The following is a 17,039-nucleotide window of genomic DNA, read 5'->3' on the forward strand; positions in this document are numbered from 1 at the left end:
GGAATTTTAACCTTCCAGATGGTCATTCTCCCATGATGAGTTAATAGCATCCCCTCTGGAGTTAAAATCACTATGTGAGTTCTATATTTAGAATGGTATCAATTGAAAGCATGAGGCAATAACTGTAAACTAAGAAACCCATGGGTATAGAGCAAAATTTCATGTTGTACAAAAGAAACTATGGTATGTTTGAACTTTAAATTTTCTGAGCTATTGGGGTTAGATAATTGTTCACTACTATAACAAGGAATTTCAGTACCTGCAGCCTCTCAGGACTACAGAGGTCTAAACAACCAAGATGTTTTCAGAAAACAGACAGATAGGGGTAGGAGAGTAGTACAACAGGATTTTAGCTGTCCTTCTAAAAACCTAGATGTTGTTTAAATCCTAAGGGTTCCAAAAAATATTATTTAATAGGCTGAGGCAGGAGGATCACAAGTTCAAGTCCAGCCTCAGCAACTTTGCAAGGCTCTGTCACAAAATGGAAAAATTAAAACCAAAAAGGACTGGGCATATAATGCAGTAATAAAGAGCCCCTGGGTTTAATTTTCAGTTAAAAAAAAAGAAAAGAAAAAGAAAACTATAATTAGTGGCCAAATTTGGATTATAACCTGCCAGTACAATTAGCATGTTGTATTACATTATATTTGAAGTATAAACTTGTGAGATTCACCAGAGAAGCAAAGCAAAAAAGGTTTTCACATGCAACAGCCTCAAAGGAAGGGGGAAGGACTATGAAAAAGCAAATGTAGCTGCTGGGAGGGACGTGAACCAGCAATGAACAGATGTGCATGCTTCAGTCATTTGTGACAATTGTGCCTTGTGGAAGAGTCTGATTTTAAGATCTCACTTTTGAGAACGTCTGTTTTCACTCACAACATTTTTTTCTGCAGTCAGGAAAAGTGGGTCTAATTTAAATTTCAGAAGCACTAGACCACAGAGCAATGAAACAAAATGTCTTACTGTGACAGACATCAGTTAGACTTTGTTGTCATACAGTCGTCTGTTTTAGAAGTCCAATTCAAATACTGATCTTGGCGTATCCTTGAGTTTAAAGCTACCAGTTCATTTTATTTTTTTAAATCAGTGGCTTTCAAACTTCTCTGACAACGACCTATGCATGAAATACATCTCACCTTTTCTACATTGCAGTACATACATAGATAGATATGTACATTTTTCATGCAAAAATTTTCAGTTTATATAAAATGATGTTTTGGCAAAAAAAAATCCCTTTGGTAGTAAACTTATATTATTCTTTTTTTTAATCACTGGCTTCAGCCAAATCAAAGGCACAGACTGAAAAAGGGTCCAAATTCATGGCTCAGAGAGAAGAGCAGTACATCAACTGTATGAGAAACACACAAGCAGCCAGAATATTTAACTAACAAGAAAAAAACCAAAAGCTTGTTTTATTCACTTTCCAATTTTTATGTATATTCCTGCACAGAAAGAAGTATACCTTGACTTTTTTTAAAAAAAAAAGTATACCAAGTCTTTAAAATTTTACTGTCTCTAACTGAAGTAAGCATAATTGTTCAAAATAATCAAAACTCCTCAGTAGAATTAGCACGTTGTGTTACAGTTTTAGTAACTACACATATAGTCCTTTAATCATCAGAAAACTTTGTAGAAGAAATCATTTCTGAATTTATATTAATGATGTAATTTCATCAGGGAAAAAGGTATACTTGAATTCCTAAAAGTATGACCAAAAAATTCCAAAACAATAAATTCACATGTTATTTATGGGATCGTGCAGAAAAAAGGAACTATCCCTACCTTTGAACTATCCCTACCTTTGAAATCAGACACTTTCAAACTAGATGCCACAATTAAAGACATTCTTACCTGACAAGGTAAAGCTGACCAGCTTCCGAGAATGCAGATTTCCTGAAGCACCTCCTTCCATGCCCTCTGCCCCCATCTGAGGAGGAAAAAAAAAAAGTATTTGAAGTGTCACATAGGTATTATGCTACCTTATCTTCCCCAGGAACTGCAGATGTTTGCAAATACAATGATTTTTGTATCAAAACACATTGCAGCTTGTCTGTAAATTTCCAAATCTTGGAACAAAGAAATATAGATTCTTGAAGCTAAACAAAGGTTCTATTTAAATTTGATCTTACCCCCAAATTCAAATAATGAGTTTTGAAATCCTTTATGAATATGAATCAGCCTATCTTATATCCTTTTCTCCTTTAATGAGAATATAGTTGACATGTAGTAAATGCACTTACATTACTAACAACATTATTATTTAACACTTCCTTAAGTTAAACACTAAACATCAAATTCCTTCAGACTTATTATGAAAACCTAGAAGAAACTAAATAGTTGATTTATATCAGACTCATCCACATGTACAGTCATCCTCTCTTGAAAAATATCTGAGTTTCCACAGGGGTGTCCTTCCTCCTTTCTAAGCTTCTAGTGGTGCTAGTGTACTGATATATTTTTTCCTAAAATCTTCCAAGTAAATTATATTTCACATGAAACCAATCATTTATAGACCACATTGCAAATTTAGGCCTTTCTCAATTTATGCACAATTCTGGCACACTGGAAGACCTTCATGATACTCTGATAAAGAAGTTCATAACACTGGAAGAGACAGAATTGAAGGCAGAATATATTCTGAATCATTGGAGAGTGGAAATTACACTTTAATTCTGAAGTTTGGATTAAACCCTCTGACCAAGATTCTTTTCTTGACCAAACTTTAATCAAGTTCCCTTGAGCCCTCTGCTTAAACTGGTGCTGATCTTGGGCTCCCATTTCCATCTTTGTAGAGCTGAGTTTTAACAAAAATGATGCTTTCAGTATACAGAGAATCCCCATTCTCCATATCTGATCACTTTAATATCAGACCAAATTCTTCATCCTCCCCTTCCCAGGTGATATCTGACCACCCTGGTCTGCCTTCAGTAAGAATTTTGTTATTCGGTTTAGCAAGAATCACCCTATCCTTTATTTATCTTGTATTTACCCATTTAGTAACTTTTCATCCACGGACCTCACATCCCCCATTCTGCTCCCCTCACTTTCTTTTGTTATATTTGTAATTGTGCCAATTCTATATTAAGGTCTCTTTTCCCTATTGTACTAGTTCCTGATTAAAATCTGCTTTTACCATTTTAACTACTGTCCAGGGCTGGTTTTAACACTTTGTCTTACCCATATTCCTTTAAAGAAATCAGACATCATCAGGAGATTAAAAACCTGCACTAATCCAAGCAAAGTTGAGAAATTCCAAAAGAAATTCCAAATATATTTCAAATTTCAAAATGCAAATTTCTACTGTCTTCTCTGTAATTCCTATACATTAGTTAGGACGATTTTGTGTGATTCTTAATTGCTTCCTGGTTGTTTCACATGTCATCTGCAACATACCAGGGTACCATCCAGGTATCTTTATTTCATTCCGTCTATAGAACCAAATCCTTGATGATCATAGATTTGGTGCTCAGCAAATATGTGTGGTTTCCTAAATTGTTTTTGTCCATTTGAGTCATCATTCCCAGGTTAACTGGGGCAGAGGCAGAGTAAGCTAGCCAGACAACTGACCACTGTGACTATTGCATCCTGCTTTCATGACTCATGACTCTAGACTGCTGGGAAGTAGTGCAGACCACCAGAAAGACAAGATATGCAGCAACCTTCCCCTTCAGGCAGACCTGAAAAAACAGGGCCTCACTTCAAATGGACCACACTGTTCAGTCAAATGTGTCACTCTAGGAACATGACACCTCTACCTGCTATAGGTACTTGTGCTAAGTGAGTTACTTGAAAAGATTCATAGCCTATCTTCATTTAAAACCAATTAAATATTATAAAAAGCAAATAGGAACAAAAGAAAAATGTCCTTTAATTCTCATTTAAAAAAGTAATTCACCAGCTGGCAATACACTACTCTGAAACAATTCTCAAAGAATTCATAGAAAAATAGTGTCCCACCTGACCTCTCTTAGATTTTAAAATGCTCATCTGAAATAATACTCAAAGAATTCAATTTTATTATTCATTCTAAGAAAGCCAGGAAAGACCAAACATTACCATTAATACAGGGACATTAGTGGTAATAAACACACTTGTACTCGGTGTTTAGAGAGATTTTAAAATAAACTCATTACACAGATTCATTCCAGGAAAACCAGAAGCCACACTGTCAACCAAGTGTTGAGACAATATGTGGTCGTGAGTGATGGTGGCTTTAATCTGCCCCTTCAGCCAAAGGATTTCCTGTTCCAAGTGACTGAAACACATACCAATGAGTATTCTCAAAAACAATAGCATCAAAATACAAATGACAGTGAAGACAATTTTTTTAAAAATCCTGATTCATTGCAAAAGGACATGTGAGAAAAGAGACCATATGATTAGGATGGTAGCACATTTCCATCCCTAGGGAGTTATTTCTTCCAGGTCTAGCCTTTGCATCTGGACATGGTATAATCATACAAGGTAAGTTTTTTGAATATCAATGTTTTTAATCAGTCATAATAATGAATACACATCATATACTTAGGGGACCATCATGCTGCTATAGAAGCACACCATTGATTCCCCAAATGATGTTTCTCAATGAGACTTAAATTTTGAACACAGACCCAAGTGTTTCAAGCTTAGTCAGAAATCTATTGACCAACAATTCTTAGTCTGTCTTTGAACCAAAATATTCCTTTATGATTGCCAGTGCTGCATCTATGAAGCTCTTAAAGTGCTCTAAAATCTGTTTTCAGCAAATTAATTATCTCCAAAATATCTATAGGCTTTAACAAAGTGATCTAAATGCAAAATCGATGGAATGAAATCAATGTTCAGTCAGCTATAAACTCCCAGTGCCTCCTGTGATATCTGGGCATTAAAATTGCTCAAGTCTAAAAGCTCTTGACTCCAGAAAATGTTTATTAGCATTACTAGTTATTGTCTATTTTCATAAGCAATAAATGGTCAAAGGTTTTATTATAACCTGCCCACTCTTCTAGTTTTGTACCTTCTCTTTTTAGAATATTAACTGGAACAAAGTCCATTCCAGAGCTTACTCTGTGACATGGCAGATTCTGTTAGTCAACAATTGCTATTCTTTTGTGACCTTTACAGTCTTAAATAGTAATGTGGGTTATTCTTTTATATTATACACTAGGTTTTCTACAATGGGGACTCAAAGATGATCTTATTTATTTATTTATTTTCTACTGTGTTATTTTTTGTTGGATCTTTTCAGTTATAATGATAATAAAATTCATTTTAATATAATTATATAAGCATGGAATATATCTTATTCTAGTTAGCACCCCATTCTTATAGATATACATGATGGTGGGATTCACTATGGTGTATTAATATAAGTACATAGAAAAATTATTTTGGATTCATTCCACCACTTTCTTTCCTTTTCCTATCCCCCATAGTCTGAGTGTTGAAGTATTTTCACACACTGTCCCCTCAGTCTGAAATGCTCTTCATCCTAAATAACTTCTATTCACCCTTCAGATTGTCTCTCATCACATCTTCTTCAGAGAAGCCTTCTTACTAATATGATTCTCCTTAAAGAAGTATCACTCAAATAAATACAATGAAATTTGATTGATATTGCTGTCCTTCACCAGACCAATAAGAGCCACAGCTGTGTTGTTCTTATCATTTCATCCCTAGTACCTGGCACTTAGCAGGCACCCAGTGGATATAAATAAAAAGAAAAGACTACTCAATTCAGAGGCACAGACACTACCTAAGACAGTGCATGGCAGGTCTGGAAGATTTCAGAATGCCATCTTCAGAGATTGCTTTCTGAATTATAGGAACTCCACCTGGTCACTTGTCTATTTCCAAAAGTGCAACCATCTATAAATGTGTATACTCATGGACACCCACACACACAATTTTGTAAGATCCTATAGTACAAAAGTCAACATTTTTTTGTTATATTCATGACCTAGTTTTTATTAATGACTAATAAAAACTGCAAGGTTTTACATATCTTGGGCCCTAAAAATCACCTCAAACCATAATCCAATCATCATATACAATGGACCCATTCATTACAAGAATGCTAGAGTTTTAAATTTGGTGTATTGAATGAAAAAAATCACGAAGTTGTTAGGAAAGTTTCATTCCAAGAACAGACATGTTTCTTTTAAATGTCCAACACAACCAGTTTCCTCCAAAAGTAAATTAGATTATCTGTTTCTTCAGTTGAGGGCCTGATAAAGAAGTTGGCTTCTAACAAGTGGCCACATTTTCCTAAAAAATATAAACAGTATCTTTAGGCACTACACCCCAACTCAGCATTGAATGGAATCCAGCACTTTGATCTTTGGGTTGGCAGGTAAAATCACCCACTATTTAAATGGTTACATTTTCTCTTTTACTCCCTGAATTCATGTAAATTAAATTCACCTAAGATGCAATACCAACATTTCCTACCAATCAGCCACCCAAACCAAGTTTAAAACCTTTTTGTGATGGGACACTGGCCACTGTTCCTCATGAGAGGGTTCCCTGCAGAGCTGCCAACACACAGCATGTTTTCCCACTGATTTATATTATAGATTCAGGTATGCCAACTTTGTAAGCTTTTTCCTTTTCTAAAACAGTGCCCACGCTGTTATGCATTTCTTTTTTCCTTGTTCATAGTAACTCTGTCAGGGATGCAGAGGCAAAAATAGAAATCGTATCCCTGCATGCACCTCATGAGGAAGCTGGCAGAGAGGGGCACTCACCATCACAGCTGGGTTCTTCACTGTGATGCAGGGGGTCGTGGCTCGCAGGGCTCCACTAATGCCATGGTAGTATTTAAAACAGATTTTTATCTCCGCTGAAAAGTAAAGGGGAAGGGACAGTATTTTAAACAATGAAAGAAGTCATGTAGGAATCCACTGAGGAAACCCATCATTCTCCTCTCAGGCAATGTCACTCTTGACTCTGTGAACAATCCCTTCTTTTCCAATCAGAGACAACAGATTATACCAATCCCTGTTTGATTTTGTATGCTCTTCTGAAACATTTGAAGAATAGCTCAAACATATCAGAAAAATGATGCATAAAAACAATATACCCAAACAGTGTGGAGATAAGAATAAAACTAGCTACGTTTATTAAGAGACTCCACAATTTGCCAAACAGTGTTATGTCTCATGTTCATGCTATTATTTAACCATCACATCATGCTTGGGAGGCAGAAATTCCTGTCAATGTGTTAGAGATGAGAAATTGAGGTTTGCTGTAGGTCAAACAAGAAATGACAGTGGGGACTAAAACCCAATCTGCCCAAGGTCCTAACCTCTACAATACAGTCAGATAGTCACTGTCAATAGAAATAAAGAAAAAAGTTAAAAAAAAAAATACAAAAGTATACCACAGTAGACTCTATGGGAATCTGTATTATTTTAATTTTCCAAATGATTTTAGTGCTGATATTAGAGATCAAATTTGAGAACTACATACATACATACATACACACACGTAGGCATATGTACATATGTATATGTGTGTGTGTGTGTGTGTGTGTGTGTATATATATGTACATATACACACATTCACTTCATGGCATTGTTCTATTAATTTAAGCTTGACAAAAAGCATTACAAATACCAATTATGGTCTTTGGAAAGTAATTACAATATCAATGAGCAAGCAGACAAAATGTGTTCAATATAAAACCTACAATCACCAGAATTTCTTTACATACAGAACATCTGAGTCTCAGAAGTGCCACGGCCAGATGCATTTTTCCCAAGGTGTCATTCTATATTGGCAATGATGCCAGTGGCCAGGCCCCAGAGAGAGTCCTGAGCTATATCAGGGAATCCCTTTTTCAAATGAATTACCAGGATCGTGAAAGCGGACTCTATATATTTTCCCAAGGAAGTTAATTTTCACTGACTTTCCAGACAGTACCCAAAAGCTTCTTACACAGGACTTGGTTAGCTTGTTTAAGAAAAAGATAAAATAATAAGAAAAGTTCCATCATGAGGTAAAATATTCAGTCTATTAAGTACATTAACCACAATCCAATCATTAATTCATAGTTCAGTTAGTATCATCAACCAAAAGATGTTTTACTATGTCCCCACCAAAATACATGCTCAGCACTGTGCCAGACTAATCCAGGAAAGGACTTTGGTCCAGCAGGTGTTTACAGCGCAGCTGCTGAGATGACAGTCCTGGGCATGACAAAGAGCAGCAGGAAGAAGAAAACAGAGACCTGGGAGATTAGGAGGCCATGGTGGAGTCAGAAGGTGTCATGGAATAAAGAGGTCCTATGAATCAGAAAATGAGATCAGAGAGCCAGGAGAGAGGAGTGCAGATGCAGGCAGGCAGCGGTGATCATGCTGAGTGTGAGGAACAGCAAGAATTCTAGCTTCACTGTGATTTTGCCTCCAGAGAACATTCCTTCAAATGATTTTCCTGAACACTAACACAAGATCTTGATTATGGGGACAGTTCATAACTGCATGAAGCTGAGCAGACCTCACTCTCCACTTGCTTTCTTCCATGACCCAACAGCACATGTTCTATGAGAACCAAGTGAAGCCACATGCACAAAGACTATCAAAGCAGCACAAAGCTCCACAGAGTTTGTGATATCCACAATTGGATTCTGTGGGTACGAGCTCATTAGTATCACTCTCTAAATGCCAGAGAACCTGCAGTCTGTGAATCTGCCTGCAGCAGCACCTCATAAATCAAATAGATGGTTAGTGCGTGAACATGACATTTTTTAATAGAGAGAAGTGCATTTTTATAATATATCTTCTCCTAACTCTCTCTCAGGTTAGAGGATGCTATCTGCTCTTTTTCTAAGGTTTTAATAGTCAGCTAGGCAAGAGACTCTGAGACCAAGGAAACTCAATTGCTTACTTCTCTTGGAGGATATTGATGACCAGGACAGTTTTGCTAACTGATCCATGTGGGGCATTATTTTATTTCTTAGAGTAACAAAAAAATCTCCAACACACACAATAATTCAGAATACATGGAACTACAAGATAAAACTTCTTATGAATTGCACAAAAGTAGGTTTTATGAATATGATCACCAAAACTCTGCAGAGTGGTGTTACAGAAGTGCAAAGCTGAGGAATTTCCACAGATCATCCTGTCAAGGCCACACACACACAGGCTGGTCACCACAGTTCTGGACAGAACCAGTTATCTGCTCCTGGATAGAAGCCAGCAGGCTCCCCCAGCAGGACATGGGTGAGGCTCTCTGCCCCTTAGTGCATAGGAATGTTCCATATTGAGTGGGACTTTTTATCTTCAAATGTTACTTAGCATTTTAGGAGATCACTCAAAAACTTTTTAAATGGTTACCTAAACGACTTCCCCTCTGAGTAAGGGAGAGAGTGACATTTTGATTAATGTATTTGAACATGTTAGTTAGGAGAAAAGGTAACTATGTAAAAGGGTGAAAAAGAGAAGTTGGTATCCAGGCTTCCAGCAACAACCTTTAACTGCAAGAGGAAAATTAAAAAAAAAAAAAAAAAAAGCTATTCCAGAGAAATACATACAAGGGCAAATAGAAGTGAATTCAGGCACAGTGACTGAGCATCCAGTTAGGGAGGAACCCAGTGTCCAAATGGCCAGCATGTCCACAAGCAGGGGAGATGGTAGACGTGGACCAAGGAGCAATGAGTGATCCCATCCTCCTAAATGGTTTCCCTACAGCTTGATGCAGCAGGCAACATCACCTCCTACTGGCCTCAAATTACAGGTGAAAAATCCAAAAAGCTGTTAAAAACCAGTAATTTTTCCAAAGAATCCACGCATGAACAGCATGTTGCCTCAGAGGGCAGCAAGCCAGGAGAAGGGTAAATCTTTCCATATTGGCCTATCAGAACTTGCTGGTGACTTGTCTAAGAGATTGTGGTCCAAGTTACATCTTCACCTCTTAGGTACCTTCTGAAAGCTGAACACAATCATGAATCATGGAAATATAGTCTGGCTTCTTTCAGTAAACTTCAGGATATTTTAGCAATAGTGTTACTAAAATAAATATTCGGTACCCTCAATTTAAATGCCCCTTTCATAAGTACAAATAAAACATCCCCAGGGCAAAAGCACAACAACCCCATCCCCACTAGAGCAGGCATGGGGAGTGAAGGGGAGGATAGGGAGGAAGAAGGGACTGTGGACAGTGTTAAATGTGTTCTGAAGTAAAGGGTTTCTGAAATTGTGATTCTGATATTGCATTGTAAAGCCACCATCCTGTTTAAATGAAGACTATATTTCTGGTCTTATATATAAATAAAGTATTTCCAGATAGATAACATGAAACTAGTAACTAGTTGACTTTAGGGTGGGGAAACTAGTTACTGGGACACAAAACTGGGAAGAGATTTACTTTCACTTATTATATCTTTTTAATATTATACTCTTCTTATATATTACCTCTTCAAAAATTTAAAAAAAAAAAAACAATCCAATTCAGTTACGTTAATCAGAGGCATTTATGCATGATTACATCTCAAGCCCTCTCCAAAAACATGGTCTACAGGTCATTCACTCCTTTCACAAAATCGTTTTGCCTCAAAGGTCCGAAGCCTTAGCTATAAGATTTGCTTAGGCAGCTCATCCTTATTTAGAAAGTCTGGATTTGCCCCAAGTTTCTAGAAGGTGACCATAAAGTTGAACCATAAAGACAGATGGGATGTAAACACCCTTCTTCCTTCAATGCTCTCTGTTTTACTAAAATAATCTAAAAAATCAGGCTAATTGTGATTTATTTTAAAGCATGATTTTAATCACTGTCCTGGATGATTTTATGAAACACTTAAGATTATAGTTCCTATTCAGAGCCCTGTTATTCAGGAACCACAATCTGAGAAAAAGTAAACACATCTTAATTCACACTTTTGAGGAAATTTGCCCACATTCCTGGTGGTATGTGCACTTGTCATTATTGCATTTCTGTAAGTTGTCTTCTCTTTAATAAGGACACCTGCAGCCCAGCCTGAAATGGAGAGGATTTCCTTGGCTAAAGCTCAGGAAAATCATTATAGATGTGGCAGAAATCTATAGGATTGAGAACTAACTATCCCAAAATATTTAATATGAGGATGGAGAATGAAAAGCACCAAATCTCAATCCAAGGGGCAAGAAGGCCCTCTGACATCAGTGGGAAAGGATTTAGAGATGGCGGCATTTAGAGTCGGGGCTCTGAAAGTAAAAACAAGAGGCTGAGGTCATACCCTCTCTTCCAAAAAGAGCCATCCTGTGACAAGTCTATTTTGAGATGATGCCAACATGAGTGCTGCCACTTAGAGAAGAGACCCTCACATAAGCTGTTTGGATTTCTACTGCTGCTTCCTAACCCTATATTCATTTCTCAAGGCTGATGCAAATAAATGTGGGAAAACACTATATAGCTTCTACAAATACCACTGTTGTGTTTTTATCCTTAATAATCACCAACTAATGTAAATCAAGTTTACTACTTCTAAACTTGCTCATCGATCCAGGATTACTGAATAGCTAAAATAGTACCTGGCATAAAGTTGGCACTCAATAAATATTTCATGATGGATGAAGAGATAATGGATGGATGAATAGAAGAAAGAGGGCAAGAGAAAAAGCAGGTATGAATGAATGAATGAATGGCCACAGTTTATGAAAGAATACATGAGATAATATAGACAATTTGACTTGCCAAGACAACTTTTGAAACTTCTTAAACTTCCGAACTCAAAAAAGCATACTGCACAGATGATCCATTCAGTTGCTGTGAGCATAAACTCACTGGAGGATTATTTGACACTCTTTGGAGGAAGCCAGTCCCCTCTCTAATGCTTAGGATGGTCGTCTCCCCAAAATTAAACTGGACTTTTTCCTTAATTCTCTTAAGTAGGGCCTAATAATAACCTACTAAGATAAGCCTGGGCCACCTACCTCCTGTGGGGGTTGATTAAACAAACCAGAGCCATCTGACATTCAGAAGTATTCTAAACAGCTCAAATCCAAGCTTGTTCAGGAATCTGGACAGATCAATTTTCAGAGGGCTTTACTTTTCTTGTACTTCCAATGAGCTAAAGATAACTTAATTTTATTTCTGAAGATGAAAGTAAAAGTTTTAAAATACCATAAGTTTTGAACATCTGAGGCTGACGATATCTACAATTCTAGAAGCTGTGTGAACATCTTCCCATTTTTTTTTTAAGTTCCACATCATCAGCTCCAAAATTTCATTATGCTATGAAGCTCCCTTAGGATTCCTCTATCCAGACTTTGGGATTAAAAACTGACATCTAAAAGACACAGACTTTACTGCTAAGTATGGGTAGAAACACTACATGATTGTTTTTTTCCACTGTAAAGATAGAGGGGTATGTCAGAGGAGAACTCATTTTGATCCTGTGAAGATAGGATTATTTGAATGCAGAATCTTTCTGAAATTCCTATTCACTATCTTAGACTTAAACTATCTTTCTCAGTCCTTCAAAACATTACTGACTATTTCCAGGCTTATAATATGCTATTCAATGCTTCCAATTTTATGTGTGAAGAATGAAGCTATGGAATGCTAAATTAGAAGAGAAAACAAAATAGGCAGGGGAACCTTACTCTTTTTTTCATTCCTAATTCCTAGCTTCAACATCAAGCGCACTTCTATTAAATAACAGAATGAGATGTAGAAAAAACATTTGCCAAGACAAATATTTACTATACTTACTGTTTATAGTATTTACTATATAGTAAATTTATATTTGTTTTGTTTACTGTTTGGTATAGCTTAATCAGCCAGGACATTATGAATCTCTAACATTTTGGGAGAGAGAAAAAAAATCAATCACAGCAAGTGGAATACTCCGTAAATAGATTTTTTTTTCTTCACATAATGTTCCAAATTATAGCAGTGTGTGACACTGGCTTTGTCCAAGGTGTTCCTGGGCTCGGCAATAAAAATCTGCCCCTCTGTCAACAGGCAATCATGGCATGCAGTCTTTAGCATTTTGAAGCAAACAGAAAGGTGGTTTTGCCTTTCTCCTGGCATTCAGCTGGTAATATTTCTCACTTAATCAGCCTCTTAAACCCTGGGATCCTTTCAAAGAAGGAATCATATTACAAGTAAAACCAGCTATTTCCTGTTCCATTTTTCCCACATTCTGACTTATTTTCCTTACCACTTAGTAGTGTCAATTAAGCCAATGTTGGAAAGTAAAGTAGAAATAGACAAGAATAACAAATCATCCATAACTCCACCTCCCAGAAACAACCTTATCCAATGTTCCCATACTTTCCTAGACACTCTTCTACTAGCTGGGATTATGGTGTGCATATCTGCTCCCCCACCCACCTACTCCCCACCTCCTCTTCTTCTTATGTCATGAACAGTCTCCCTTAGAAAATACACTCCATTTTAAGAGAAAGCTAGCCAGAACATTGGACTATGAAGACATTCCTTAAGGGACAGAAGCAGGATTAGAGAAAGTTCTGAAATGCTGATCAACCAGCAAGGATGATTGAAGATATTATCTTATACCTTTAATACCAATTCAAAGTAATAGATATTAAACTTTTTAAAAAATATTTTTTCAGTTGTAGATGAAAAAATACCTTCATTTTTTACTTATTCACCTCCATGTGGTACTGAGGATTGAACCCAGTGCCTGACACATGCAAGGCAAGCGCTTTGCTACTGAGCCACAATCCTAGCCCCTAGACATTAAACTTTTAAAATAACTTTTATATTACATTTAGATGCATCATTAAAGACATACTTGCAACAAATTTCCATTTAATCAAATTATACCTTATATTTTAAGGCTTAATAAGTTCTATCCTTAATTACTCTGTTGTATATTAAATATCTTATTGTATATTAAATATCTTGCATAGAGAAATCTTAATTCTTACACAGGGCTCTATAACTCAGAAAAAATTTTTAAAAGCCCATTTTTCGTACATTAAAGAAAAGTAAATTCTATAGACATAGATGTTAAATCTGGGCCAACTAGTAAATCATCTATTATTCATTCTTTCTATTTTATAAATTTTTATAGAATATTTAGGATGTTCTTAGTAACACTAGTGGCAAATATAAACCACCTCCATTTTACCCAAAATAAAAAGGGGAGAGATATTAATTGGGCAATGGTTACATTATCTGCAGCCTCTTTCTGATTCCATGTTAGCTGCATTAGTGATTTCCTCAATCAAAGTGCCCCCCAGACTATCTTATCAACACTTTGAAAAGACCAGAATCCAGATTGTTCTGTTGCTGGCAAAAATAATAATGAAGTATTCTAAAAACAAATAAAATTCTTAAATTGACAAAAATCCTAATTATCCTTTCTGCATCCAGAATTAATATACTTAAACATTAATTATAAATGTAGATACAAGGATATATATAAATTTGTAAAGTATTAAGATAACACATAATTTATATACCATATATTCCATAAGGTACATAAATATACATGTATTGTATATATTTATATTCACATATTTGTGTGTGTTTGTATATGTACAAATGCCTAACTCTTTTTTATTTCAAAATATGTGAACATTCTCTAATGAGCATGTTCTGAAAAACCATGTATTTTTCGCTGTGGAGCTTTATGACAGAAATATATAAATAAGAACCAAAAATATTTTTTAAAATTCAGTAAAGATTCTATAGACCTATGCATATATTTATGCAATATTCAATACTAAACTTGTGTTTCACACTCAGTTACTTACGTTCCATGAAGTAGGGCCCAGGCTCAATTCTCCACACAATTTGTCCTTTCTGTGTTCCAGTCACACCCCTGTTTTTAGAATCCCAGAAGTTGGCTGGAGAATTCTCATCTGGAAAAAATTTTAAAAACATTTTTAATTTAATTATAACCTGTCTTTTCTTAGCTCCAAGACTAATTCATGCTCTAAAATAAATAGAAAAAAATAAAAGGGAATATTAATGAACACTATTCTTAATGACTACCTTCCAGCATATTATTATTCTGAATTTCTACAGTTGCATTTATTGGGACAAGGGGTCAGGGTGAGAGATTGGAAAGAAGATGGCATTTGGGGGCTTGGCCAAGTTCAGTGTTACCAAAAGACACTACTGCAAAGAACAATGGGTATACTTGCTGCAGCTTCAGCAAGGAGCTAATTTATAAGAAAGAGGTTAGGGTGAGCTTCCTTCTATGAAATCCCTTATCAAAAGGAAAAGAAGGGCAAACTGGGATAATAGAACAGAATTCAGGATGAAATGAGGGGGCTGGGTATGTAGCTCAGTGGTAAAGTGCTTGCCCAATATGTGCAAGGTCCTGGATTCAATCCTCAGAACTTGAAGAAGAAGAAGAAGAAAAAAAGATGGAATGAACCAAAAGGATGTGAAGTTATGAAGTTATCTTCTAAGACACAACAGAAATTCTGTGTGCTTCTATGTGGAAGAATGATAGAAAGGACAGGGACCCAAAGAATAGGTCTGGAGACCGGATTTCCCAAGCTTTCTATCCTCGTGGCATATAGGAAATGGTAATATATTCAACGCACTGAGGTAGTCAGTGTAAGATATATTTTCACTTAAGATGCCTGCCAAAGATGGGCCTGCCTTGGGCTCTGCCCTAGCACCCTGAAGGCTGAAGGGGTTCATATTCTATAACTTACTCACAACATATTGGGTTACAGCTCTGCATCAAGGACCTAGAGGAAGAAATAAAACTAGAAAGCGTGAAAAGGAGAGCATTTGAAGTTTTATAGGTACATCAAAAGTGTATAGTGACACTAGTTCTTCAAATTGCATGTACTTCATTTGTTTTCCTAGGAAAAAAGATTAGAAATATACTTTAACCCAGGGTTGGAATAAAGCAGGATAAATTAAGAGCTACACTAAAATAGGAAAGGGAAAACAGATCCCGAGCCCAAAGGGATGGTCGTAACAAGAAAATCTTTGCCCTTTTGAGCATGAAAGAAATGCAAAGTGGGCCAAATTAAGGGGGTCAGAGGGATTTCTATCTGTGGTTGTCCTTGGGCCTTTGGGTTTCACCATATTGATAAGCTCGAGAACTTTGGGAGGATTGGTCTTTTCATGCCATTTGCCTTTAGCCTGTTATAAGTCAAAGAGTCTTTACTGTGAAAGGCCAAGACACAGCCACTATTCTTAAGAAAGGAAAGGCATAGCCCACTTACCGTATCACCTCCTCTCCTAGACAAACAAGGTAAGCAAACACTCCATCCCAAATCAAGATGTATAACCAAGATGCCATTATTTAGATAGCACTCAGGCAAATGTTTAATGCTGGTTTTGAAAGATGGCAGGTAGCTCTTATGGGCAGACTGCTCACTGCTTAATCATTCAACATCTTCCTTGCCAACAAAACTCCAATTCTGTTCAAGGCAACAATGAGTGCAATTAAAAATAATCACCTCTTCAGAATCCCCTAGTAGTTAGGGTGGCATGTCACCTGGTTCTGGCCAGTGATATGTCAGTGGAAGTCCACCAGTTGGAAAATATTAAGGAAAATATTACTTTCCAAGTAAATAAAGGACAGTCCCAGCATCCTTTTGCTCCTCCCCTGCCCTTGTGGAATGACAGCCATATATTGGGGATGTCAGGGAAGAAACTGGAAGCAGTGATAATTAGCTGATGCCTGAAACTACCTGCCTTTACACTTCCTGCAACCTAGGAACAAAGAAATTCCTATCTGGCTAAGCCACTGCAGCTGTGTTTCTGTTATGCGCAGATGAACAAAACTCCTAACAGATAAATCCACCATCCTAAAAACTGCTTAATGATTTAGATTCATCATTCGTGGCCTGACCTGGAATTCCTGAGAATTTTGTTTTTGGTAAGGAATAACCAAAAATAATGATTTTATTCCCTTTTCATTGGTATAATAATACATAACAGTGGGATTCACTTGATATATTTGTGCATGTACATAGTATAATTTGGTCTCTTTTACTCCCCTGTAACCTACCTTCCTGCCTCTACATCTCCAACCTCTACCCTACTGGTCTCCCTTCTACTTTCAGGAGATCCTCTTTTTTCCTTTTCTCCTTTTTTCTCTCTAGTTTCCACATATGAGAGAAAACGTACAACCC

The 17,039-nt window shown here is 36.5% G+C and overlaps 1 protein-coding gene across 5 annotated transcripts in view; it reads right to left on the minus strand.

Moving 5' to 3' along the window:
• Nucleotides 1–17,039, minus strand: part of Hecw2 (HECT, C2 and WW domain containing E3 ubiquitin protein ligase 2) — a 365,180-nt gene that overhangs the window by 122,742 nt on the left and 225,399 nt on the right. For 4 of the 5 annotated variants that reach the window (XM_058580338.1, XM_046447322.2, XM_058580339.1 and 1 more), the window contains 3 exons: nt 14,688–14,795; nt 6,726–6,820; nt 1,852–1,927 (listed from right to left, as the gene is read on the minus strand). In XM_058580338.1, the coding sequence (XP_058436321.1) occupies nt 1,852–1,927; nt 6,726–6,820; nt 14,688–14,795 (279 nt within the window). Of the gene's footprint in view, nt 1–1,851; nt 1,928–6,725; nt 6,821–14,687; nt 14,796–17,039 lie in introns of those variants that run through there. The other variant, XM_058580340.1, reaches the window with a different exon arrangement.

This window comes from Marmota monax, unplaced genomic scaffold, assembly GCF_021218885.2.
Source record: "Marmota monax isolate L192 unplaced genomic scaffold, Marmota_monax_Labrador192_F-V1.1 WCK01_AAM20220418_F8-fsc00007, whole genome shotgun sequence".
Lineage (NCBI taxonomy): Eukaryota > Metazoa > Chordata > Mammalia > Rodentia > Sciuridae > Marmota > Marmota monax.